The following is a 26,901-nucleotide window of genomic DNA, read 5'->3' as shown; positions in this document are numbered from 1 at the left end:
CATCATCGTAACCACCACTGTTGACACTTTTACTGGAAAAGAATTGCATATGATGTTGAATCTGTCCTTGCACAGAGGATAATGTCAGACCAAGAAGAATCCAGGGGGTGTAGACGTGGTATTTCTCATCTGCTGTGTTCTCTAGGGATTTTAGGAGTCTGCCTCTCTTTCTTTCATGTGCAATTCCCATTCTCTGCCTGAAGACGTATTTGGATTTTCACATGGCCCATTTTTAAGTAGTGGAGGAAAGACGCGCAGGAAAGACTGTCCACTAGTTGTATAATTATTAGACAATCAGTAGCATGAAAATGATCTTGTGATTGCATTAAGTGCTGTTACCACCAGTCCTCTGTGTGAGTGTCCGCCTGCTTAATGGTTCTTAATAGTTCTGGACAATAATTAATAAACTGTGATACTGTATGCAAACTGTTCTGCAGACTTACAGGTGGCACACACATTATATCCACACAGTTCAAATCTGCTATGGATGTTACACGTATGCATAGGTACAGTATTACAGCTGCTGGCTCTCTGGTCCCTCGTCCCCTCAATTCATTTCCTTCACTCAGAACAAAATGTTCTCTGCTGGGTTTTTGTAAATTTCCCTGCATTCTGTGAGAGCAGATGAAAATACTATAATAATCCTTAGTATCATAGTGCATATTCTTTAGTTTAACTTAGACGTATATGCACAGTTTCCTGTACCAGGGACACAGAACAAGTTTCAAAGTCTATTACTGATTTTTATAATACTGTCACTGTCCACCTCCATAACGCGTCACACCCTTTATTTTCTCCTAATATGTGCATGTTATGAAAAAAACAAACATTGTCCACACTGTGGTAGTCGATGCTTCCCCTTTAATGTGGAGCAGCGGGGACAGGAGTGCCGGGGAAGTGCAAAGGGATGGGGCGAGGCGCACAAGAAGCTTTTAGTATGCGCTGCGATGCCCAAGTGCAGCCCACGCATCTCAACAGTGGTGAATTATGGTGAAATATGACAGTCATGGGAAGAGCCGGCAGCCCAAAAACAGTTGGTCGTGATGAGATGACACACTCGCTGGATAGATTAGTGAAAAAAGCGAAGAAGGGGATATGAAGGAATGGATTCACGACCTCAAGGCACCTTTTAAGCGGAGACAAACTGGATAAAAATACATGCGTCTGCGCATCAACAGAATCAGGGTGAATTCCTGCATGTCATTATCTGAAATTATGCTGTAGTCCGACAGATAATGCTCTGCTGCTGTGTTTAGTGCATGGAGTCTATTGTTGCTGTCCAAAGGACAGGGCTGCAAATGGCTTGAGCATGTCTGGCACCTACCACTACAAACAAACTCACTTGTGCTTGCCAATCAACTACAACACTACCATCTGAATATCCCCGTGCATGAACCCGGCTGCTTTATGTGACTTTTATATAGAAAACATGTTTTTTTGCACAATAAAAATGCCATAAGACGACTGCGTTATTCCAGCCAGTGTATGGGCTGTGAACTGAAGCGCCGATATGTTACTAATGTGCATTATTGGTGATTTCATATAGATATTACCCATCACAAGAAAATAGGATGTCATTTAGTTTGCTGATAAATTATAAAATTACATTTTCACGTGTTTAAACGCCGGACCAATATGACCAGATCAAACAGGTGATTTCACCAAGGCATGGGTGCTTCCGCGTACAAATGCTTGAATATGTCTCTGCAGATATCAGACTAGAGAACTACGTTCGCTATTACTGTTGACGACGCATTGTTTTTGAAATGGATGCGTCAAAGACTCGCTTAACAAAAATCCTTCCCACCAGTGTCCCCATCAGCTACCCGCAGCAGCAGCATCATGGTCACTAAGGCGACCGAGGTAACTCTTGCATCCTGGCGCCTTGTCTTCTCTCCTACTCCCGTTGCTGCAGGCGATATCCTGTTTAAACGGCTGCCAGAAAGGAGCTGCTTTAACCATTGGGGTCTGGTTTTGAACTGGACACTGGTCCATTACCACCAGAGGGCAGACTGTAAACAAGTCCCACAATTGCCACCATAAACTGGCATTGGTGATTTTTGTACAAATCCAACACCCCTCACCTGAAATGTGTAGACCCCAATATTCAGTACCATCTTTCTCGCACACACACACACACACACACACACACACACACACACACACACACATATACTTTTACCTTTGAAAGTTATAATGTAGTGTTTAAACAGTTCTGCAGCCACAGAGTGGGCTGTGTCACCCACTGGCTATGACAAATATCTCTAAATATTATCAAGAGACAAACTCTTGACTTGACGAAGATTTTCTCAGCTATGGGAAGGAATGTTGGTCACATCACACATCCAGAGAGAGGAAATTCATCTCCGAGATTTGCTGGAGCACTCAGCGTATAATCTGATTTGTTGGTTGTAATAGCACCCTGTGAGAGCTGATACAGTATTACTTGCCAGCATATTGATCTTGCTCAGACGAGAGAGGACTCATGACCTATAATACCCATAGACATGAAGGAGCCAACGTGCACAAATGGCTCTGCCCCCGCCCGCCTGTTATTTTTGACTGCCCTGCTTATGCCTGCATGCAGGAAGGTTTGCAGTTTAGTTGCATATTTTTTAGAAGAAGGTCTTGAAATAACAGCATTCCTGGGAATAAGTGGTGATTTTAATCTCTGAAAGCTGTTACACATAACAAAAGGATCAGATATGTATGCAAGTGAATATGTTGAGGATACAACATGAAACAGAAATAACATTAATATTGCTGTCTGGCCTGCTTTATGTCCTTTTCCTGTAGCTCCTGACCGGCAGATCCGCCTGTACCTGAATACACAACTGTGTGGAGTCTTTATAACCTCGTGGCCCAGCGTGGCCCCACTCTGTCTGAAAGCTGCAGGCCCCATCTCCTTCCAGCATGACGGTTGCTACCAGCGACCCTGCAGATGAAGCAGCAGCACATCCGGGCCAACCTCATGACCCGTATGACCCAGAACCCGATCATGAGTGCTGCGAAAGAGTCGTCATCAACATCTCAGGGTTGCGCTTTGAGACGCAGCTCAAGACCCTCTCCCAATTTCCAGACACGCTGCTGGGTGATCCCAAGAAAAGGATGAGGTATTTTGACCCTCTCAGGAACGAGTACTTTTTTGACCGTAACCGACCAAGTTTTGATGCTATTCTGTATTACTACCAATCAGGAGGGAGGTTGCGTCGCCCTGTTAATGTGACCCTGGATATTTTTTCTGAGGAGATCCGGTTTTATGAATTAGGCGAGGAGGCCATGGAAATCTTCAGGGAGGATGAAGGTTTCATAAAGGAAGAAGAGCGGCCTTTGCCAGATAATGAATTTCAGAGACAAGTGTGGCTGCTGTTTGAATATCCAGAGAGCTCAGGTCCCGCTCGTATCATTGCCATCATCTCTGTCATGGTCATTCTTATCTCTATTGTAAGTTTCTGTCTAGAGACAATGCCAGTTTTTCGAAATGAAGATGAAGAGATGTACAATAACCGCTTTCAGTCCACGTCCAACACCACGTCTACCTCAGACAGCTCAACATATTTCACAGACCCTTTCTTTATTGTTGAGACCCTCTGCATCATCTGGTTCTCCTTTGAGTTTCTGGTTAGGTTCTTTGCATGTCCTAGCAAAGCCGGATTTTTTGGCAACATCATGAACATCATTGATATTGTAGCGATCATCCCCTACTTCATCACCCTGGGCACAGAGTTAGCAGAGAGGCCAGAGGACAGCCAGGCGGGCCAGCAAGCTATGTCTCTGGCTATTCTCCGTGTCATTCGTCTAGTCAGGGTGTTTCGTATTTTTAAACTCTCACGTCACTCCAAGGGGCTCCAGATTTTGGGGCAAACTCTGAAGGCGAGTATGCGCGAGCTGGGTCTCCTCATCTTCTTCCTGTTTATTGGTGTAATTCTCTTCTCTAGTGCTGTCTACTTCGCAGAAGCAGATGAGCCACAGTCCCAGTTCAGCAGCATCCCAGAGGCCTTTTGGTGGGCCGTGGTTTCCATGACCACTGTAGGATATGGAGACATGGTCCCGACAACCATTGGAGGAAAGATTGTGGGGTCTCTCTGCGCAATTGCTGGTGTGCTGACTATTGCCCTTCCCGTACCTGTCATCGTATCAAACTTCAATTACTTCTACCACAGAGAGACGGAGGGTGAGGAGCAGGCACAGTATCTGAATATCCCAAGTGTGCCTAAAGCCAGCTCAGCCGACGATCTGAAGAAGAGTGGTCGGAGCGGCAGTGGATCCACTCTCAGTAAATCTGACTATGTAGAGATCCAGGAGGCTGTAAACCACAGCACTGAGGACTTCAGACCAGAGGGCATGAAAACAGGAAATTGCACCCTGGCCAACACTAACTATGTAAACATCACTAAGATGCGTACCGATGTATAATGTGAGCTACTGTAGAAGGTTAGCTTCGGCTGGGGTCCACAGGGACTGTAACTGGAGACTAATGGTGTAACTCCCTGTTTTGGGCAATGTATGGTGCCCAGTGTGGGAGTTCAGGGCATATGAGTGAGATTAACTTGGAGAAAAGGTCAGTAGAGAGGACCTCATGTTTCCCAATGTCCTACGAACCTATCAGCACATATCATGTAACTGCCACCTGTCTTATTTAGGGCATTGTGAGTGTCTGCATGGAGTTAGTATTACTATTTGACAATAGTCATCCCGCCCGCAATTGTAGCCATATAGTAGCTTCAACATTAATAATCAATATTAACAGTGTAAAGGGACCATAACTTTCTACTTATTGCTCAAGCTGCCATAAAGAGAAAATGCGCGACAACAATAATTCAGACCCATGTAACCTTTATTTTCAGATGTAACTTAACTTACTAGCTATGCTATCAACATTCATGATAGATCATTTTACTGCTCTAACTGCCAAGGTCCTGACTCTGAAACAAAATCACCTAAAGAGAGACAGGGAGGGATACAGATATGATTTTGGCCAAATGGTTATTTGGGTGAAAAAGGCCTAAGTGCACTAACATTTTTTTTCTTGGGCCCCCACAAGCCATTGGGCCCCTTTGGAGACCAACAGACGTGCTCTGCCGTAATTCTGGACCTCAGCGGCACATTACCTTTCCTGCCGTTTTCCTTCCTAGACGAAGCTCCAGTGGATTTGCTCGATATACAGCCCTCGCTAAGATTCTGCCTTTTTGTAGCCAATGCAGGTTAGCAGGTGGACAGAAGAAATGTTGCTCTTTTATTAATGTGATGAATGTGTAACTTCCCACTACATTTGAATGGTTAACCAAATGTAGAATTAAGGATCATCAGTATATTCTCTCTGAGTGAGTGCCTATTTCTCCACACTGTAAGCCCAGTTCATTGTAACTGATGTTGTGCAATGAGTACTGTTTAGTTTGACACCACTGCCCAGCATACATGTTGCTGTTCTTGACTTCACAGCATTCCATGTTCGTATAAATACTGTAGATCAAACGAAATTAAGGAGTAAATGTAGTTTCTTTTCATTTATTTTTTTGTCAGAAGCTAATTTGGACATAGTTTAAGGGTGATGGCTGCAAAGTTAGCTAGTTTTATTTGCAATCAATTGAGACTTTTATGGTACTAAATCATGAAAATGACACAGTTTCTAAACGACAGCAGAAAAAGAGTTGTTATAAACCAACATTAATTTATTAGACTATACATTTCAAGGTCCATCCACTGTCATTTCAGCAGTGTAAGCTTTGTATTATTTAATCTTGCTGGTTAGGAGGTAGAAAGTGATGTTAGTGTTAAAGTAAACATTAAGTTTGCTTATAATATTTAGAAGCTTGTTAGCAATAGGCCTATTGGTCCAACGGATATGCTGTATTTCTATATATTTCTTGCCTTAAGCAAAATTAGCTAACTTTGTCAGCCTCTGGAATTAGTTAAAGAGAACGACGGGTTTTTTGATCATGTGTCGCTAACTCAGTTATCAGGTCACCAAAGACAAATGTGATGCCACTAGGCATACTGTAAGTTAGGTTGTAAAAGAGACTTTGCCTCAGTAATTTTTTTACCCATGCAGATTGAACAATCATTCAGTTGGTGCGTTTTGCTCTCATAAACCTAGACTATGTGTCCTTCATGAGCTTGTTATCAAAGAGATGTTATTCTGCTGTAATAGAGCTGCATGTCCTTTGAAGTATTCATTGTAGCATGCATTAGTATGAATAATACTGAAAAGGCAAATCTACTGAAATATATTCCTATATCTCCAGAGATACTGGCACTATGTGCAATATATGAGAGACAAGTGTCTTGTTTTTAGAGGTGTGTGTCATGCTCTGCATATGCATCTTCCTGCCATTTGTATTTGCCGACTCATAATCCATTTGAAGTATTTACCTGGAGGGGGTTGTGTATCCAAGAGAAGATTTGTTAATCTGAAGAGTGAATGAGAAAGTAACCATGAAAAGGAACAGACAGGGTTTGTGAGGTGATACACCTATTGAATCCAGACCAGGAATTGTAAAGGTTCGAGCTGTTTGGTGCCTCTGACCTTTATGGTCTTAGTCAGTTGGACTCACAAACCAGTGACTGTGTGTGTGTTATGGCGAAGCACAGCAACAGCTACTATCTGATGTCATCCCAGTGGATGCACAGAGATGCAAACTGTTGGGAAGTGAGGCTGTTTGCTCACCCAAGTGCATCATACTGCTCCAAGGGACTGTCTGATGGCCCCTATCTCTGATCCATCAGGTCCATCGTGCTCAGTGTGTACAGTTGTCTGTGCGTGTGTATCTGCTTGAGACGGAGATGGAGGCAAAAAAGATTGTGCGAGAAATAAAGAGCTTTTAGGCATACACAAGCTGAGTGTGTAGCTTTTAGTGTCAATGTGGTAGCAGTTATCTAAATCACTGCTCTTCATGACTACAAGCCAGAATGACTATGGTGCTCTGGATATGCTATTTCATATTGGCACACTGTTTACAGTCTCTGCACACAGCATATTCAAGAAATGCATATAGCGTAGTAAAGGAAGAAAACAGAAAGGAATTTCATGGTACACTCACTGGAGATGAGATCCACAACCATGTGTTGACTTATGAGATAAGCTCCAGTATCAGCCTGGGCCAGTTGCTGGCAACTGAAGAAAGGAAATTGAAGGAAGGAGAGGAAAGGTTGGGAAGGAAAAATAAGATAATGAAAGTAAGATAAACACTGCCCACACCCTCCTTTGCTCTTTACTCTGATGTGTACATGTATTTCTCGACGCTGCTCTTGTTTACTGGTGTGGTATGCCTATGTGAATTTATGTAGCTTGAAAGATTCGTTGTTTCCACCTGTGTCACAGAGCACACAGCTGAAATGACGTCTGTCAAGACAGAAACCCTCTCTTGTAGAAACCAACAGGACGGCACATCAGGATACAAACCAAGGGAAGTACAATCTTTGCTGTACATTGCAACACAAACAAGAAGCTTACGATCGCATCTGTTGTCAGGACAGACACCTTCCTATGGTTTTATCAAAGTTCAACGCCACAGACTTGATAGACTTAAACCCACTGCTGGTGGTGAACTCATGTAGCCATGTGAACAATGTATCTAACTGTAAAAGCTGCTTTTAATGATGTCTTTAAATGCCTAAAGCTTCAGCTTTCAAACAAGCTTCTGCCTCTTTCAGATTCCTGTGTATTAGGGAATCGATTGTATGCTTGTAGAACTAATCCAAGACACTAAAGTTGTATAGTCTGTGATTTATCTCTTAGATATAGTATTCTCCTGGGACAGAGGATGGAAGTGAACAAATCAAAAAGGAAATATTATTTCTATAAGAGCTCTAACTTATTTTATGTGAAATCGATCTGCTGTTCGTGTGTGTTGATTTGTTTGTTTGTTTGTTATTCAGTATGAAAGTATGAGTGAAGCGGCTGAGGTTTGACTAAAATACAAATACAGGCTTTGGTCAAAATGAGTCTGTTTCAACCCGAGACAGTTACAAATGTGTGTTTCTATGTGCTTTGGTCTCAGCTCCTTCACAGTTTTAATTTCTTGTGGTGGTTGATAATCAGCTTACTGTATTGCTCTGTCGTTGTATGGAAAGACTGAAGAAAGATGCAAACAGACCGTTGTTACTCACAAAGGATCTGAATGCTTGTCAGGACTTTCATTACTATCAACTGAATAGAGAACATATAGAGAGCGCTGCTTTCATCATTCAGAATAATTGTATATTATAGAACTATTATGAATAATAATGTTCATGATGATTATAACAATAATAACACCCTTATGATAACCTCTGGCTGCTCTTGTGTTTTTCTCATGTGGTACAATATGTTCTCAAATTAGGTTTCGTGAAGACTGAGGCAAAAACATAAATAGACCATATTAGCTGATTTATTATTATGTTTGCTTCATAATGGTGCTTTCATTTTCATGATCATCCAAACCAACTTACTAGGTCTCTGAATTGAAAACAATCCCTCAAATGATAAATCAGTGTACATGAAATCCAACAATTCACTTTAATAAAGTCATGAGAAAGAAAACCTAACAATTTGACATGCACTATACTGTAAACTGGTAAAAGCACCACTGGAGCGGTCGCTCTCGTGTCCATTGTAGAAGGTATATTTGAATCGACTATTGACCTTCACCTCTCGAATGGCTTTGTGTCCTGCTTCTCTCCTTAAGTGAATCTTATGCTCACTGTGGTTTTCTGAGAAAGCAAAGTGGTCTATTTATAAAACCAGGCAGAGAGAGTGAGGGAAACAGAGGAGAACAAACCGCTCCTGACTCCTGGTTCAACAAAGAGTGGGACAAGCACAAACATTTTCTGTGTCAGTGTCATCGAGTCGAGTCCAACACTTTGTGCCTCGTCCTGAACAGTTTTCCCATCGCTGCTGCTTGAGTTTGTTCCTGCTTCCCCTCTCTATTATTTGGCCCTCTCACATTTCACTTCCCAAACCTATTCCCCACTTGTGTTCTCCTCTCTTGATGTCTCTTTTACAGCTCAAAGCATCAAAGGAAAGTACACTGGGTGATCTGATTTCTCTACCAGACATATATTAGCACTAATATAACACTCTGACCATCTCAGTTGACTGGTTTTTGGTATGTCAAATAAGGACATCAGCTCAGCAGACTTCCTGACATCTGATGGGTATTGATCCACTGATTACAGTTTGATTAGCTATATCAGCTTTGATTAAGTTCTCTCCAGACAGCCAATATTACAACTAGATTTTATGTAAAATTACGGTGATATATTAATTTACAAAAATTATTTTCCATTTCTCAGTTAAGGTTTGTCATTTTGATACACACAAACATGTTTATGTCAAATCAGGCAATAGGCAATAGACCAACTGAAAGGCTTATGCCATGAACATTTGCCCTATGTGGCATCATGATTTATAGCCAAATATACAGCCCCGTTAATGGCCTGTCAACCTGAACTTTCCTTATAGCACCAGCTTCCATAGAGGAAACGACTGTATGTACGGTGTGTCATGTGTCTGTGTGGAGGAGGGGAAGCCCCAACAGTTCTGGGAATCCCCCTGTGTTTACCTCCTCTAATAATAGCAGTAGGTGTTCATTTCTGTTTATTGGGAATGAACAGCTGGAAGACTGTTTATATTTATAGTGACTATAAGTACAGGTGAGCAGCGTTTAGTTGAAGACAAAGGAAAATGGTCAAGAATTATTTTTGAAATGTAAAGGCCTCAATGTATAAATATTAGGAAAGATGTTAACAGCATTACAAGAGAGTGAGCAATAGAGTGGTAAGGGGAGTAGCAGCGGGTGGATGTATGGGAAAATAAAAGCGTCACTGGGGACTCCTGTCTATCAATGTGTGTAATGAGCTGAATTGATTTATGGGTCTGGCCTACATATTGTGCATCATATAGCTTATTTTAGAAGCTGCGTATATGACCACTGTTTCTTTTTTATATGAATGCTAGTTTAATTAATTACAGTGGAAAAAACAAATTTTCATGCATAATGCGTATACAATTTGAGTTACATTTTTTATTTCTTCTCATTTCTGCAGTTAAAGTTCAGCTATTAGAAAAAAATTCTAGTACGCCAATTCATAAAAATAGTATATAGTAGTTCACTATTCAGAAGGAGGCATTCTTAAGAAAATTAAACGACTGCTATGAATAATTTGAGCCACTCTGTGTCTTTACAGTACTCCATCTATCTTTATCTCAGCTATCAACTAAATTAGGTACGCGGAAGCAAAACAAACAACTAAATCACTGAAAAAGACTTTTAGATGTAAAATAGCTCAGCAAGCCCTGCAGTGACCTTCAGAAAAAAAGGAATTATGCATGACAAAATTAAGACGTTAATGAATGCGCCATGTTCCTCATTTCAGCACAAACACGGCTGCAAAACAGGAGGCAGACAGCACTGTTGAAAACACAGAGACTAGTTTTCAGACAGAGGTAGACATGACAGCAGGAGCCTTCCTTAATCTTTTGCATGTGGGTTTTTACTGGCTAGGACGACAGATGGAGGGCTTCCTAAAAAGATGCTCACTGTGCCTAGTTCATGATTTTGCCTTTATTTGTTCAGCAACACACTAACATGACTTTTCATTCATTAATTACCTTGCTGTTGGCTTACCTGCCATCTAGTGTCCACAAGAAGACATAACATTGTGTATACACCAATTCTATATCTGCATATCTGTGTTTTTTCAAGTCATATAAACCAACTCATTGTTTCACGTTGTGTCAAAGTGCACCATAGACATTACAATAATAAAATGTTAGCAATTCCTTTAGTTGTTTGTAGTTTAACCCAACAGAACGAAATGAAAACATGAAGAACCAAGTGAAAAATCAAATAACATTTTTATTTCATATTTTGCTTTCACTTGTGTAGAATGAAGACATAAGTTTCACTACTGCTTTCTTACAGCGAAGCTCTGCAATAGAAAGTAGGACTGTGGAAAACAAAATTACCACCATGGACATGTCAAACTCAAAGACAAGACGACTGGGAGACATTCTCCTCTCGTTTGTTGCTAAACATCAAAGATTCTTTTACGGCTCGTTGCATGAAACCATGTGAGGATGCATGCAAACACGCTGTCTGTGTGTGTGTGTGTGTGTGTGTGTGTGTGCGTGTGTGTGTGTTTGTGCACGGTAACAATCACTACAATAAGAAAACAGGCACTTCTTCACCTCCTCTCTGTACCTCCACCCACTCATTTCTCAGCGATATGATATAGGGGGCTTAAAATATCCTACCTGCGTAAATTATTCATAAGCTGAAAAACCATTCCCTGCTGGTCTCGTTTCATGTTTCTGCTTCTCCGTGTGTGTTTACTTTAGTATCACTCAGATTTAAGTCCTTATTGTTTCATTAATGATTTTGCTTTTCTCTATACAAAAACACTGGAAATTACACATTTACACATGTGGTCACACATCCCCCACTGGACACACACACACATACAGACACACACACACACACACACACACATACGGACACACTAATTGACTCTTTGTTTTGTTCTTCACCCCTCTTACTGCATATTGTTTGCATCAGAAGTGGATTACATAATGGGGTGGCGTTTAGAGGGCATTAGCAGTTAATGGTTACTTAGCTTCACTTACTGTATCTCAAACTCAAAGTTTCATTGGCTCTCCATCCATCTCTCTGCTCCCCAGTGTTCAAACCTCAAACCAAGAAGGATATACTGTAGCTGAGTTTTGTAATTAGGATTGTGGCATGTTTTATGTCTACCTGGAAAGTTTAATCTAGACAGTTCACAGTTGATTTGTTTTTTCACTCATCACTATTCTTCACTAAGTAGGAAAAAGGACACTTAAAACACCAGCTTCTGGGTTGAGCAAAGTATTAGACTGAATATTATGACAAAATGGTAAATAGGACAAACTGTTACTTCCAAGTGTTGGGAGTAACAGCTTTGGAGAGAATAGGAAAACACAAGTGAGTGACAGAGAGTGTAGGAGTCTGAGAAGTAGCTAAAGACAATCTGGCAACTGACTGATTGCAAGAGGAGGGTGTGAAGACTAAGGGGAATGGAAGAGTAAGACACAGCAGGTGCAAGGAGGAGTGGCAGGAGTACTGGTGGGAACTAGAGACCAACAAAATACCAACTTGAAAGTAAAGCAAAGAGGACAGCATGGGAGAAAACAGGAAGTTTGGCGATTACCAAAATAAATCAGGATGAGCTGTGTGAGGAACCTTTAAAAACTGATAAATATGTTGTTACCTAACTCAAGTGTGGACGTGCACACTCAAACAGTCAAAGTTCAATCTAAGCAAAACCCTTACAAGTGTGAACAAAGTGTGTCCCAATGTACAGTGTCAACCGTAGCCAGCAGAGGGAGGTCTATCTACACTGTGTAGTAATCCTTATGTGACTCTAGGCTGGTCCATGATCAGGAGTCAGTGTCAGCTCCTCCCCAGCCGGAGGCTGACTGCAGGAGCAGAGGTTAGCCTGGTGTGCCAAACACATCAGTTAAAACCATGATGGTGGGAGATTAATATGATCCACCAAACTTCAGGGACTTTTGTATACATAAGGGCATTTGGATATGCAATGGATAAGAAGGGACAGGTTAATATATCTTCATTTAAAACACTTACATGCCCATATGCACATACGTAAGTGGTCACCGTGTTCATTCCACCTTTGCCTGTTGGCTCTAAGAAGCTGCCTTCTTAGACAAAATCCACAATCCTCATTCCGTACAGTTTAATTATTTAGCAAATCTAATGCACTGTACAACTAGAATTATGGGTAATGTAGGCACCATGGAAAAAGTGTGGAAAAAGAAATGTGTGGAGTAAATGACATCGTTTGTTCTGAAATCACTTCACATCTTCACTGACAATATGGACAAGAGGGACAATTGAAGCCACCACCAGCTGGACTATGAGGTAAATATGGAGCTGTCAGTGGTGGCAGTGATTTAAAGTGACACAAATATTCTTTGTTTAAACTCTGTGATTAGAGATGAAAGAAAAAGCATCATGACTGATGAAGAGAGCATGAAGCAGCCAGGCAGAGGTTAGGAAACCTTTTTTTTTTTTTTTTTTTTTAATTAATCTCCTTAGTTTGTCTCCCTCTCTTTCTCTCTCTCTCTCTCTCTCTCTCTCTCTCTCTCTCTCTCCTCCTCCTCTCGAGATAAAGTCACACAGCTTTGGTTGGAGGACGAAGAAAACAGGGATTTTGCAAGCGGGGAATTGGCCAAATTAAACGTAATCATGTTGTTGTTGTTATATCACTGTCACATCTGGCCCCGGGGTGATTGGCCGGGGGACCTGCGCTGCGCCTGCTGTCGGTGCGCTCGTCCCGGCTTCGGTCCATCCAGTGGACACTAACCATGCCTCCGGCACCGTCCGGAGCACCAAACTTTCCTCAGCAACGGAAGTTCGGATCGTGACGGCACCGAAGGTAAGATCACCCTCCCCTCCTACAGCAGGAGGATGTGATTTCTGTGTCTTCTCAATTCAACCAGCTGTTGCACAGTGTGTCTTATTTCCTGTGCGTATCCTCTTTATTGCCTATTTCTTATCATATATATATATATATATATCTTATCACATATATATATATATATATATAGGGAAGTCAATTTGTTATGTTCCTCATTGCCTACTGCTCTTAGCCTTTTATTACTACATAATTATTAGAAATGTAAACAGCTGTAGTTTTGCACGTTTTCTGATAAGTGTACAAAATAAACACACTTGTTACAAAGATGAAGTGTTCAACTTTGATATATGCGCGGTGGAAACCCTCAGGTGAAGAGGTCATCTAATGACCTCTGGCCAGAGGAGATGACATAGCTCAGTAGAAAGCAGGAGACTACTGCTCTTTGCCCAATGTGTAGTTAATCTGGTGTATCCAATACTGGAATATACAGTAAATTCCCCGTAATTAAATAATAACTAAACCTCTGTCTCACCATCTTCACATTCTGTTTCATTCACTCTTTAACTTCTTTAACTAGACTCACAATCCTCCGCCCACCTGTGACGGCACAAACACCATGGTTTCGGTATGTAGGTGTGAATACAGGTGAAAGTAATTAAATGTACCCTGTTGTCTCATTTAACGCAGTATCAGCAGCAGCATTTACGTAAGCATGTTTGTATAACTCGACTTTTTGTCCGTCCACACCGTTCATGATACTTGTTACTAGGAGAGAGAGACAAAAGGTGTTTATGGAGATTCGCATTCACTTAATATGTGTAGTCTATTACGTTGTGTATGACTGTGTGTTGCTTATTTAGATGCCACCTGAAATTAGTGATATGTAATTGAGAGTCCAGACCAGATGGCAATATTCCCCAAGTCTGGATTTGGCACAAAAAAGTAATAATACAATATTCGTGTAAATGAGATGGGCTTAATCAGGGATAAAAAGGCTGTATGTGACTCATTGCTTTTGAGGTAATGTGAAATGATAATATTTAACCTTTTGGCAATGTCTTTTGAGCATGATGACATGCAATAGTAAAAAATATGTAATTGAAAATTACAATAGAAATATTTCTGTTCTGATGTTTGTGAGGTAGGGAGGTGTAAACATTGCAGCTTTTGTGCATTAAAAAATGTTTCAGTGTGTGACCTAAGTTGCTTGTTTTATAATCAAGAAACTGTTGTACCATATACTGTTTATATACAATTGCAGCCTCTGGCTGTGTTTTTGCACATGTGTGGCAGGAGTGTAATATCTTCATCCAAAGAGACACTTGCTGGCATCTGACATCAATCTTTTTGACAACCTCCCTGCCAATAATTGATGATCTCCTGGTAAAATAACAAGACATGACTTGTGTGGGCTTTTTTCAAAACTGACAACATTCAATGTTTGTCCATATTGATATTAACAAGAAGCATTTTAACTTTGACATACAGAATTAATGACATGTTTATGTTCTACTAGCGAATTGAGAGGTGGACAGTAAATAGAGATACTGTATAGTAAATATAGTATTTCACGAATAGTTGTAAAGGGACTATGATTGAATCTCCACCATCTATTTGCCTCCAGTTTCTGCAGTGTTTAAAGATGACCTACTATGTGCTGATTTGGATCCTATACAGGAAGTATTTAATTTATTAGGAAGTGATTTGGCTGTATTATTATGCTGTTGTGTGTGTGTGTGTGTGTGTGTGTGTGTGTGTGTGTGTGTGCCTTGTCAAAAGGCCAAGGGAGGATTTTGGTCCCAGCTGCTGTGCACTGGGACTTGGCCTGGAGCCGGCAGACACACCCATGTCAGCAACAGCAGCTTACATCTTATGAATGCCTTGCGGAGAATAGACAACAAATCTGCTCCAGACAGACATGTGGAATAGGGATGGTTTATATGAGCACAAATAATATTTCAGTATTTTCAAGCACTTTGTCACAATATTTCTTAGTAGGGTTCATTAGTTCAGTTTACTTGTGTACTTGTTGTGGTAAGAAAATGTATAGTAAACACTGTAATTCTAGATATTTTAAATAATTAGTCAAATCTCAGCTGGTTCTAGTTTCTCTTGAAATATATTCTCTTTACTTTTGCTTCATAAATCAGTTTTATTTATTGCGGCAGTGCTACACAGTACCACAATGTATTTTATAGCTTAACATCAAAACAGTAATCAAGCTAAAACGTGATGTATTCTGTAATATTACAAAGAGTACCATTATCATTCACATAAAACAGTCAGTCTTTATGGTGCCCTTATTTATATTTACATGCAGATTATCCTGCACATTCATGTGTATATTTTCATTTTGTATTTCATCTTTAAACAATATCAGTGCAGTGTAGTGTGGTCATCATTCAAAGTCTTTAGGAAAGAGCACATGACCATATGCTGAGACACACTCATGGCAACATGCAGTATAGCGTCACCTCATAATTGGCACATACTGAAATTCATTGAGGGTTCATTTTGTATCTATTTTTAGCATCAATACTGGGAAGCAGCTTTTGGCTCTGGTGACAAGAAGTGCATTACCAAATGGACATTTGTAATTCATATGTCACTAAGTGGTTTAAAAGCTCAAGAGAAATGAATTAGTTCATGATATTCCAATAAAAAAAAAAAAAAAACACATACAGTATTATGCCAGTTTACATAAGAATTGTTTGTACTGAACAAAATTACAGTATGAACTTTATGGAAGTTTGTTTGTTGCTATGCTTTTGTATATTTACATAATATGAATAAATATATACTAAATATGTGCAGCACCAAGTAAGGATGTGGATGATTTTAAGTGGACATGCAGCTGACAGTTATTTTCATTATTAATTAATCTACTAAACGTTTGCAAGAAATTTGTGGCTCAGGCGCTATTATAGCGTGTGTATCTGAGTGTATCCCATGGTCAGAAAAAATATGTGAACCTTTTGGTTTTCTTAATCTGATCTGATCTTCATCTAAGTCAAGAGTATTAACAAATATAATGTGCCTAAAATAATAACACAAAAGAAATCTGATCTTTTATCTCTTTATTGAGAACAACAATAAACACCTCACAGTGATAGTGGAAAAACTATGTGAACCCTTGGAATTAATAACTGATTGAATCCCCCCTTGGCAGCAATAACCTCAAACTGGCATTTCCTGTAGCTAAGGATCAGACCTGCACACCGTTCTGGAGGAATTTTAGCCCATTCTTCCAATCTGGGCTGCTTTAGCTCTATCATATTCTTTGGACATCTCATTAGTGTAGCTCTCTTCAAGTGGTTCCATGTGGGTCTCCCAGCACAGTCTCAAGAGCACAGAGAAGATTCCAGGAGACAGGCGGTTACTCTAGTCGGGACTCATATCTGCTACTTTGTGCAAAGAAGAACCAGTCAGAGCCCTACAACATGACCTTCAGCAGGCCACAGGTGCGAATGTCTCTAACCAAACAATCAGAAACAGACTTCATAAGACGTCCTCTAGTGAACCCTGTGCTCACTGCCCAGCACTATGGAGCTTCACTGGCATTTGCCATAGAACCCTAGACTTGGCAGGTCTGCTACATGGCCCCTGTGCTTTTCATAGATGAGAGCAGGTTCACCCTGAACACATGAGACAGACATGAAAGGTCTGGAGGAGCAGTGGAGAACGTTACGCTACCTGTTACATCGTTTAGCATGACTGGTTTGGTGGTGGGTCAGTGATGGTCTGGGGAGGCATGTCAATGGAAGGACGCACAGAGCACAGGGCTAGACAAGCGCACCCTGTGCTCTGTGCGTCCTTCCATTTTTTCAGGTTTTTGAGGTCATTCTTGGGGTACTGTGAGGTTTTTATGGTTGTTCTCAATTTTGTCATTCATTTAGGTACATTTTTAGGTACATTATATTTCTTAATAATTGACTTAGATGAAGATCAGATCACATTTTATGACAAATTAACAAACTATTAAATTCCAAATGGTTAACATACTTTTTTAGATTATTATTGTCATTATTATTTCTTGTCACTGTATGTGTCTGTACATGTGTTTATGTGCCTGTCTCTGTGATGGCTCGCTAGTTTTCTGTGTGTTGATCTGATGGAAGAGATCCCTCGGCTTATGGCAGTGAGCTGCCCAGCCTGCATTAATCTGCTTAATAGGGTCAAAATTCTGGTCCAAAAATACCAGCTCTACCAAGCCGTGCTCTCACACAGCCAGAGACCCCCTGGCATATCATAAAAGAGTATGAACGGAAAAGGTTCAACATAGAAGGTCAACAATAGTGCATTCGCTGCTCCTTGAAGTGAGATTGCTTCCAGAGGTTGGTCTTGACACAGAATTAAAAGTTCACTATAATGCCTACACCTACCGTACTTGTGTGATTGCACTTAACATATACACCAACTGTGTCCAGCTGCAAACATCTGGCATACTGCAGATCTATTCTTGTTGCAATGGATATTATTTAGAGCAAGTATATGATTAAGATAATTCAATATATATTTGTTTTGTATTAAGCAACAAGCACGTGATTAAAACATATAATTACAACAACAGAGGCAGCTTTAAGCTATCAATGATTTTGCTTTCTATAGTATATTCATGTATATATTATTATTGATATTAATACATCCTGTTCATACTACAGAAACTATAAACTACAGCTACTACTCCAATTACTACATACATTATTATATGTATGTATCAGAAATGTAAGTGTTAATGGGGTAAAAGTAAGAAAGTAGCAAAAATAGCAGACAATTATAGAACTAAAGAGCTTGAGAAATAACAGGAAAATTTCTGTTTCCAGATGACATTTTACAATCGTTTATCACCTAAGACATAAGCAGGCCTGAGGTCCATCTGGACTGGCTCCATGCAAAGGTCAAGGAAACATCTGTAACAGATACAGTATTTGTCTCAAGCTAAACCTCTGTAGCTTTTAAGCCCTTTTATGCCTTAAAAGGTCTAACGTCATCAGTCTTCTACCTTAGCAAACAAAATAGACACAATCTATTCTTTTTTAATGGGGAATAGAAATAAAAATATGACATAATTGATTTCAGTTGGAGTGAGAGACTGTGTTTTTATGTGCATGATTGTGCTTTTGTTTGCCAGCCTGGGTTCCATGCTTTGCTGAAATGTAGTAATGTAATCAAAAGTGTGCTTTTCAGCCAATTAAAAAAAAATCTAGTTTATCTTATGACTAATGCATTGCAATGGTGTTGTAGTGCATGGTTTAGTCAAAATAAAATGGTATACTGTTGTCAAATGGTACACAGTGCTATGATGTCTTGGTCAGATATAGTCATATACATGTATTTCTTGTCTACCAAAGGATTGGCTTGTAGTTAAGCTAGATCTGCCTGAACATCTGTTCATGTTTACACACATGTGGTAAAGTCATAGAGGTTAGCTGACTGAAATACAGAAGTACAGTTTCATAGCACAGGGTGTAATGTCACATTTCTGGAGCAAATTCCCATATTGTCCCTCTGACATTTTTGTCTCCTCACTGTGTGCAGTGAGCATCACACATAGAAAAAGATCTCACATGTTTTTCCACTCATAACTTCGTGTATATTTATAGCATGGCAGTAATAGCCAGAGCACCAACGACTGACATGGGCCCCATATGGCACCTCTGTTTTATCTGATATACCATGAGTCAAGGTCACACTGCCTCCTTCTCGCTCTCACTGTTACAGGGCACAGCAGCTATGTTTTAGCAAAGCTGTTTTTCCAAATCCACTTTTATTAAATTTTATTGTGGTTGAATGTTTAAACGGCTTTTGTGTTTAAACATCTGTTCCTCACATGATAAATAGTGCTGTAAGTAATGCAGATTGAGTTAAGTAAATAAATACATATTTTTGAGAATCCATGCTGAGGGTGTGTTGCACATGATGCAGATCACCCACACTTTCATTGCCAAGCATCCCCAGATCATCACTCTTCCACCTCCATGCTTTACTGATGCTGTTAGACAGGGATCTATGAAATATGAAGAACATGTTTTCTGTGTTTTAGTATTTTTTACATTTTATGTGTGAAAATCCAATAATGTCTTTTCCTGCAAGTATAAAAGCAAGTTTAATAAAAAAAAAGAAAAATCACAGTAGAACAGCTATGTTGCATAGCTACCACTATGATGGTTTTCCTCTTGGAGAAGGCATGTTAGTTAAACAGTGTTGGCAAGACTCTCCACAGTAGCTAATCACACATGGTCTTGGAATTATATGAGTGAAGTGGCAGCTTCACAGCATGCCTGTGTGTGCAAATATGTTTTATGGTGTAAAGACAGGGCGGTATGACCGGGTGTGTTGCTCTGTGGAATCTGACCAAAGATCATGTACAGTGTAACCTTTGCAGGTGTTAAAAAAATACCTGATGAAGTCATTTAATTTCGATTTTTTTACTGGAATATATTAGACAGTGATTTAGAATTACATGGAAAATGAGTTTTATTAGTATAAACTTCAAAAGGCAGCCTGAAGTTGAGGAAAGTGACAACATAGTACTGTACAGTAGCTCTCTTGAATTGAAAGTGAAAGGTGGGACACTGTATGGGATGAGGTAAGGAACTTTAGTTCTTCTGTTCATATCACTCTCTTGTCATTCTTTCTTCGTCTTGTTGAACTTGATAACAGAGTTGTAAAACATCAATTATTTATTGTGATACTATAAAGAAATCAGATATAGACATGACCTCTGTCTATGTGTGCAGAGTGACTGAGTCAAGCGTGGAGCGATCTAAGGATCTACTTGTACGGTTCCGGTCTAGAAGGCTTTCAGCACATCACAAAGGTCACCGGGTAGAGGCGGCTTATGGCGCGCATGGCCCAAGACACACATGAAAGCATGTATACGTACAAAAGTGATTTTCACACGCTGACTTTCTGCATGCCTGTTTGTCCGTGTTTATTTGTCCGTGTGTGCATGTGGCCTTTGCAACAGCTCTTGTTTCTCCTCAAGCATAGGGTTACAAAGTGTAGTGTGTGATAGATTAGACATTCTGGTCCCAACTGGAGAGGTAGCAGAAAGCTGCAGCACTGGCAAAACTTGTGGAGGACTATTTCCTTCCTCTCGTTTTTTTCCTTTTTACAGCATATCTCACACACATGACACAGACTTCCTGCTAAGGACGGTAAGGTGCATTGCTCTTTGTTGCTCTGAAACAACAGAATAAACTAATCTGTTGTTCCCTTTATCTTGTTTTATCTTTAACAGAAAGAATCCACAGAGCAGATTATGCATTGCAGATTTAAAATCCCTAAGACAGAGACTACATTAATAGCTCACTCACTCAAATTTTAGGAGAAAGACGAATATTAACCAAAGCTCTCCACCTTTCTCAACAGATCTCAAGGATTACTGTGATTAAATGTAATTAGCTGAATCAGTGCAACCATGTTGATCTGTTTTGAAGCCGTTTGTCTTTTTGGAGAGGAAGCAGTCATACATCTTCCATTCGCTTCTTGAGACTGATGTTGACTGTAGGCGTTATTCAGTAGTTATTGATGTTTCATGAAGCAAAATTACATAATGATAACTTCTCAAATTATTAATTATTAATATATTATGACTTGATCAATCAGAACTATCGCTGCCTGGTATATCCAGGCGTTGATCTAGAAGGTTCAGAGGGTCAAATGACATCATTTGCACAAGACTACAGTGAAGAGTTTGTCATGATTTACTTTCTGTGTGGCCTTTATTATATCATTTTATCATGTGTTGTGGTCCTCTGCATTAAAGATCACCTCATAGCTGTCTTAATGTAGCTGTTCTTCACATTAGTATATTAGTTTTATGTACAATCAATCAATCAATTTACCTTGTCGTTGTCATCTGTTTTTATCTAATCTTGATAAACCACCCATCTTTCCTTGTCACAGTTCTCCTTCTCATCATCCTGCCTATCCGCCCACTCCCATCAACTCCCATTCTCTTTTGTTTGTCACTTTCCCTCTTTTGCTTTCTGTCCTCATCCCACCCAGTCCTTCCACCCACATCCGTCTTCCCAACAATTTTCGTGTCATCCTTCCTATTCACTCAGCTGGCCCTTCTCTCTTTCTTTCTTGATCTCTTTTTTTTTTTTTCTTTCTCTCCTTCTCCCAGCAGGATTTGTATTACCGACATTGGTTTTAGGTGGTGACTCATCTCTGGAGTCTTTCATTAAACAACTGTAGACGTCAGCACTCGGTCACACACACACATACACACACATATAGTATAAGCACACTGCACACGCAGATAACATATTGAGACAAATGCTCACCCCACAGTTACATTAGAATACTACTGTATTTAATCTTTACGTTGATGAATTTTCATGCAGACACTAAAAGCAAAACAACAACAGAGATTCTCAGTGCCAGAGCTTGAGGAAATTATGGGGCACGGTGCAGTTTAAATGAAAGCCTTGGTATCTGGAGGAAGCTAGGCCCGTGCTATCATGGCACAGTTAGTTAATTATGCACTAATGTATTCACAGTCCCAGTTATCCTGCACTGTCTTCTCTTCCAACAACCTCCATTAGGTCATTACAGGGTGTCTACCCTGATCCTCCTTTCCCTCTGTTTGAGAGGATTTTTGCTTGTGAGAATGACCAATATTGTACACTATTATCTGAATGGTCAGGTTTGTTATAACATTTCACAATAACTTCCTTATTAGCTACACTTACATCCATATACTTAGTTACTGTTTTGTTGTTTTCATTTTCACACTTACATGACTCATCACAGTGCCTCCATTATAATAGACAGTGGAAAATATTAGTCAGGAGTTTCCTACTACTTTGCTCTTTCTAGACTCAGATCTTCTCTGCCACTGTTATAACCCTTCCTCTGTTCTAATTGTCCATCTTCGTCTCCCTCTCCCATCCTATTCCTTCCCTCACCTCTTTATCTCCCTATGTCACTCACCTTCCTGTTGCTGCCGGTTTCCAGAGAGATGGGTATCTAAGAAACGAGGAGTCATAATAGAACATGTGCTTTCAGACGTCATACTGTTGTCACCTGAAGACAGTTAACGCAAAACAAACCCTTAATCATTGACAGGAGCACACTGACTCTGTTTCTCTCTCTGTCTCTCACTGTACAGGTGTTGGTAGGGAAAGCAGAATAGAGGGGCCTGACACTCGCCTGTTACCCTGAAGACTGGATGCACTGGTACTCTGGAGCTGACTTTGGTGACTGAGCCCCCCATCTGTCCATCTGTGCGTGCGGAATCCCAAGTATTTGTACTGGCCGAACCACAGCCATGGAGGTGGCACTGGTAGACTTTGAAAGCCTGGATGAGCTTGACGGCAGCCTTGAGGATGAGGTGGACACCTATGCTGATGAGACAACAGCTCTCACGGTGGACATGCCGCCAGAGCACAACAGCGCAAGCAGCAACTACCTTCTCCAAGCCTCTCAACCTCTTTCTACACCGCCCCACCACAGTCCTGTTCCATCCTGCATTTGGGAATCCACCTCATCTTCACCCATTCCACAGACACAGATGCTGGGAGTGCCTCAGTCCCAGACTCCATGTAAACAGGGCCCCAGTAGCTGCGCCAGTATGATCTCTAACTGGAAGCTGCTTCTAAGCAGTGAGGGCACTAAGGAGAGTGAGACGATCTTCAGCCGACTTGCTAAGGAATGCTGCGAGGATTTGTTTGTAGATAAACGAGGGCTGGATGATGGAGACCAGAAAGTCATCATAAACATTGCCGGTCTTCGTTTTGAGACGCAGCTCAAAACACTGGACCAATTCCCCGAGACGCTGCTGGGAGACCCTCTGAAGAGGATGGACTACTTTGATCCAATGAGGAATGAGTATTTCTTTGATCGCAATCGACCCAGTTTTGACGGAATACTGTATTATTACCAGTCAGGTGGTAAGATCAGGCGGCCAGCTAATGTTCCCATTGATGTGTTTGCTGATGAAATTCTGTTCTACGAGCTTGGGAGCGAGGCCATGGAGCAGTTTAGAGAAGACGAAGGATTCATAAAGGATGTTGAAATCCCTCTACCTAATAATGATGTGTGTAGGCAGTTCTGGCTGCTGTTTGAATACCCAGAGAGCTCCAATGCAGCTCGGGGGGTTGCACTGGTGTCTGTTTTTGTTATAGTCATTTCCATCATTATTTTCTGCATGGAAACTCTTCCAGAATTCAGAGATGACTCTGACCCAATTGTGCCCACAGTGGTGCAACCTCTCAATGGATCCAAAGGTTACACATCTGTGGCTCTACCTGGTGTAAAGACCACAACTTTCTCCGATCCCTTCTTCATCATTGAAACCGCCTGTATTGCTTGGTTCTTCTTTGAGCTTTGCGTGAGATTTTTTGTCTGCCCTAGCAAAAGGGAATTTTTCCACAACCTCATGAATATCATTGACATTATATCCATCATCCCTTATTTTGTTACTGTGATTACAGAACTGGTCACAACACCACAAGAGAGCTCAGGACAAAACATGTCTTTAGCCATTCTGCGTATTATCCGCTTGGTCAGGGTCTTTCGTATATTCAAACTCTCACGTCACTCCAAGGGGCTGCAGATCCTGGGACAGACTCTGAAAGCCAGTATGCGTGAACTTGGCTTGCTCATCTTCTTCCTTTTCATTGGAGTCATTCTGTTTTCAAGTGCAATCTACTTTGCTGAGGTAGATGAACCTAACACACAGTTTGTCAGTATACCTGATGGCTTCTGGTGGGCTGTGGTCACCATGACCACTGTAGGTTACGGTGACATGTGTCCCATTACTGTGGGGGGTAAGATGGTGGGCACATTGTGTGCAATTGCAGGTGTACTGACCATTGCTTTGCCTGTTCCCGTCATTGTTTCCAACTTCAACTACTTCTATCACAGAGAGACGGAGGCAGAGGACAAGTTGCCCTTGGCAGATGCTGTTGAGCAAGCGATGAAGGCTGAGACAGGTACCAAACAAGGCAGCAACACCTCACTCAATAAAGCCAATGGCATCTGGCAGAGTGATAAAGTGAAATAACTGCAGAATGATGCCAAGGAAATGGAGAGACTTTGTCACGAAGCAGGAAAGAAATATTGAAGAGGAGGGAATTAACTGTGATGATTTCCCCCAAAGAACGGTCACATGGGATCAATAAGATGTCTTGTTTGTTACCTAGTTAAACATACGTTTTATATTGATACACTGGATGTACCATACTTACCTCTTTTGTGTTAAATATGAAAACAATACAGTAAAATAATAAAAACAAATCACTATAATCATGTTAAGGGTTGTATGTCAACATATTTGAAGTTTACTTTCTGTTACTCTTCTTTTAGCAGCATACACATCCTTCATTGTAATAATTCAGCAGTGTATATCTTCAAATGATTTTTTAAAAATATGTTTTGGTCTTATTTTATTGTCTTGGCCATTAATTCTAAGGCTCTTAATATTTTGCACATCGGCTTAAATTTTGAGCTTTTCACCACAACATTTCGTCTTCTTAACACAATCACAAGGTTTTAACACAGCTTCAAAACATGCTTTGCTAAAATGTGGTTTAAATAATTTGACAAAGTTAAAGTTTAATGTCACAAGACAAATTGTTTACAATTGTTTATTATCATTGTTTACAATGATTTAGCATATAGCAATGACCTTTCTGCTGCTCAATTAGCCGAGAAGTAAGATTTAATGATATAGGTTGTGGAAAGGTGCGTCATCCACTGTGTCTGGGCAGCACAACAAGGGAGCTGGCATTTACATTGAACAATTTAGGTAATGCTATCTATAGCCCATCTTCAAGAATGCTGTTTGACGCATATGCTTTGTGGTATCCAGTATGAACTGTGCAAAATGATAGCTGATAGGAATAGGAATAATGGCCGATCCTGCACAAATAAGACCAAAACATAAACATAAATTAATAAAAACACAAAAAATGCAACAGTCTTCCTGTAAATGTCTTAATGTGTAACCTGTGCAGTTTCTAGATAATAGCTGTGCTGTATTCATTTATTTATTTAAAAATGTATCACACTTCTATTGTATTTATTTATTCTCTTTCATAAGTAGCAGGGGTAACAATGCTCCTCTATTAATAGCAGACCAACTGAGACCACTTTATGTATTAAAATGGAGTGCCTTAAGCCTTATGTTTATCATGGATACTCAGTATTTTTTATTTCTGTTTCACCACTGTAGCAGTTGTATGCAAGAGTTATTTTCCAGTCAAATGCTGTATAAATGCTGTACAAAAAGACCTGAATTCTGAGCTGAAATGCAATCGAACATTAATCAAAATTTCACGACTTTCATCTGTTATGCTGTCGACACAGTCTTTCAAAATTTTTTTGATGAGAAAATGATGTGAAAGTAAAGAGCGACGAAAGAAGCCAAAGATAATTGCTGATTAATGGAAATAAAGGGAATTGATACAGGGCCACGGGACATTGAGCCAAAATGTCCCATGATCCTTGAGTAATTGTAAATTATGCTGTATCAGTGTAATATTGTAGCTGTGTTTTATGAATATTTCTTTTATAAGCTGTTGTCCTATTATAAAAGAAATCCTAGAAAGTGACATATTAATCCGATCCAGGAATTGATATTGATTTTATCTCAAAATAGCTTTAGACTTGTGTAATGTCTGACTCTCTGGTGGAGCAATGACTCTGCTGTATGTATGTATGTGTATTTGGTCTGTTTGTTAATCAGCTTCATGCTAATGATGATGGTTATGGTACGATTCTTGGTTTTGTATGATGGTACGATGTATGGTGTGATGTCAACCTTTACGGTAAAGCCAGTTGTCTGTAAAATCACTGTTTTACAACACATTCAGAGGTTGTCTGGCCTGAAATGATCATTGTCATGGCTACAGCAGATCAGACATTGTGACAGCAAAAAGACCATTACACTGTACTTGTATTTGTATGTATGATTTTCAACATTTCAGTATACAAGTTACTGTGATTTACATGCAATATAATCTAGGATTTTGATTCATCTCCTCTCATGTTTTATTTTCTGTGATGACTTTACAGGGGGCTGCGTGTTTGCGTGTATAATTGTGTGGATGTTTGTAAGAGACAGACAGAGGACGAAAGAGTTAGGTTGGCGTTCTTCTATTTTCTTGTTATCTCCACCTGTGTTCCCCTTCAGGGAAGAAAATCCCTCGTGTTAAGATTTCGTATTCACTTTCAATAACCTGTCTCTGCTTTCACTGTAACGTTAGTGCTGCACACACACAAAGCTAGGGGTCACGTCAACAAAGCATGGGTGTCAATGCAGCAACCGTATCACTGGAAGTGGTCCAAACAACAACAGGATGCCTGTCTCTGGTTAACATAGAGTAGTCTGCTGCGTGCTATCCTCACCTGATACTCTCTGGGGTCACCAAAGAAAAGTACTCCTGGCCAACAAAGTACTTCTGTAAGCTAAACTTATGGCTTGAGTAAATGCTTGAAGAGGCAGCTGGTGGAGGAACTCCATATGGTACTTTGAGACACAATTTCCCA

At 40.3% G+C, this 26,901-nt stretch overlaps 2 protein-coding genes across 2 annotated transcripts; both read left to right on the top strand.

Annotated features, from left to right (window-relative positions):
* Positions 1 to 958: 958 nt before the first annotated feature.
* On the top strand, positions 959 to 9,887 carry kcna2b (potassium voltage-gated channel, shaker-related subfamily, member 2b). Its single transcript, XM_026368054.1, has 2 exons — positions 959 to 1,185; positions 2,797 to 9,887. The coding sequence occupies exon 2, from the start codon at positions 2,914 to 2,916 to the stop codon at positions 4,414 to 4,416; it is 1,503 nt and encodes a 500-aa protein (XP_026223839.1). The 5' UTR covers positions 959 to 1,185; positions 2,797 to 2,913; the 3' UTR covers positions 4,417 to 9,887.
* Positions 9,888 to 13,102: 3,215 nt separating this feature from the next.
* On the top strand, positions 13,103 to 26,367 carry LOC113167436 (potassium voltage-gated channel subfamily A member 10). Its single transcript, XM_026368052.1, has 2 exons — positions 13,103 to 13,416; positions 22,520 to 26,367. Exon 2 carries the CDS (start codon positions 22,679 to 22,681, stop codon positions 24,413 to 24,415), a length of 1,737 nt encoding a protein of 578 aa, XP_026223837.1. The 5' UTR covers positions 13,103 to 13,416; positions 22,520 to 22,678; the 3' UTR covers positions 24,416 to 26,367.
* The last annotated feature ends 534 nt before the right edge of the window (positions 26,368 to 26,901 follow it).

The sequence above is a fragment of the Anabas testudineus genome, chromosome 7 (assembly GCF_900324465.2).
Source record: "Anabas testudineus chromosome 7, fAnaTes1.2, whole genome shotgun sequence".
NCBI classification, from domain to species: domain Eukaryota; kingdom Metazoa; phylum Chordata; class Actinopteri; order Anabantiformes; family Anabantidae; genus Anabas; species Anabas testudineus.
This window is presented reverse-complemented; position numbering and strand designations above follow the sequence as displayed.

Excerpts from the sequence above, each read along its gene's own strand:
- kcna2b (XM_026368054.1), top strand. The coding sequence starts at position 2,914 with ATGACGGTTGCTACCAGCGACCCTGCAGATGAAGCAGCAGCACATCCG.
- LOC113167436 (XM_026368052.1), top strand. The coding sequence starts at position 22,679 with ATGGAGGTGGCACTGGTAGACTTTGAAAGCCTGGATGAGCTTGACGGC.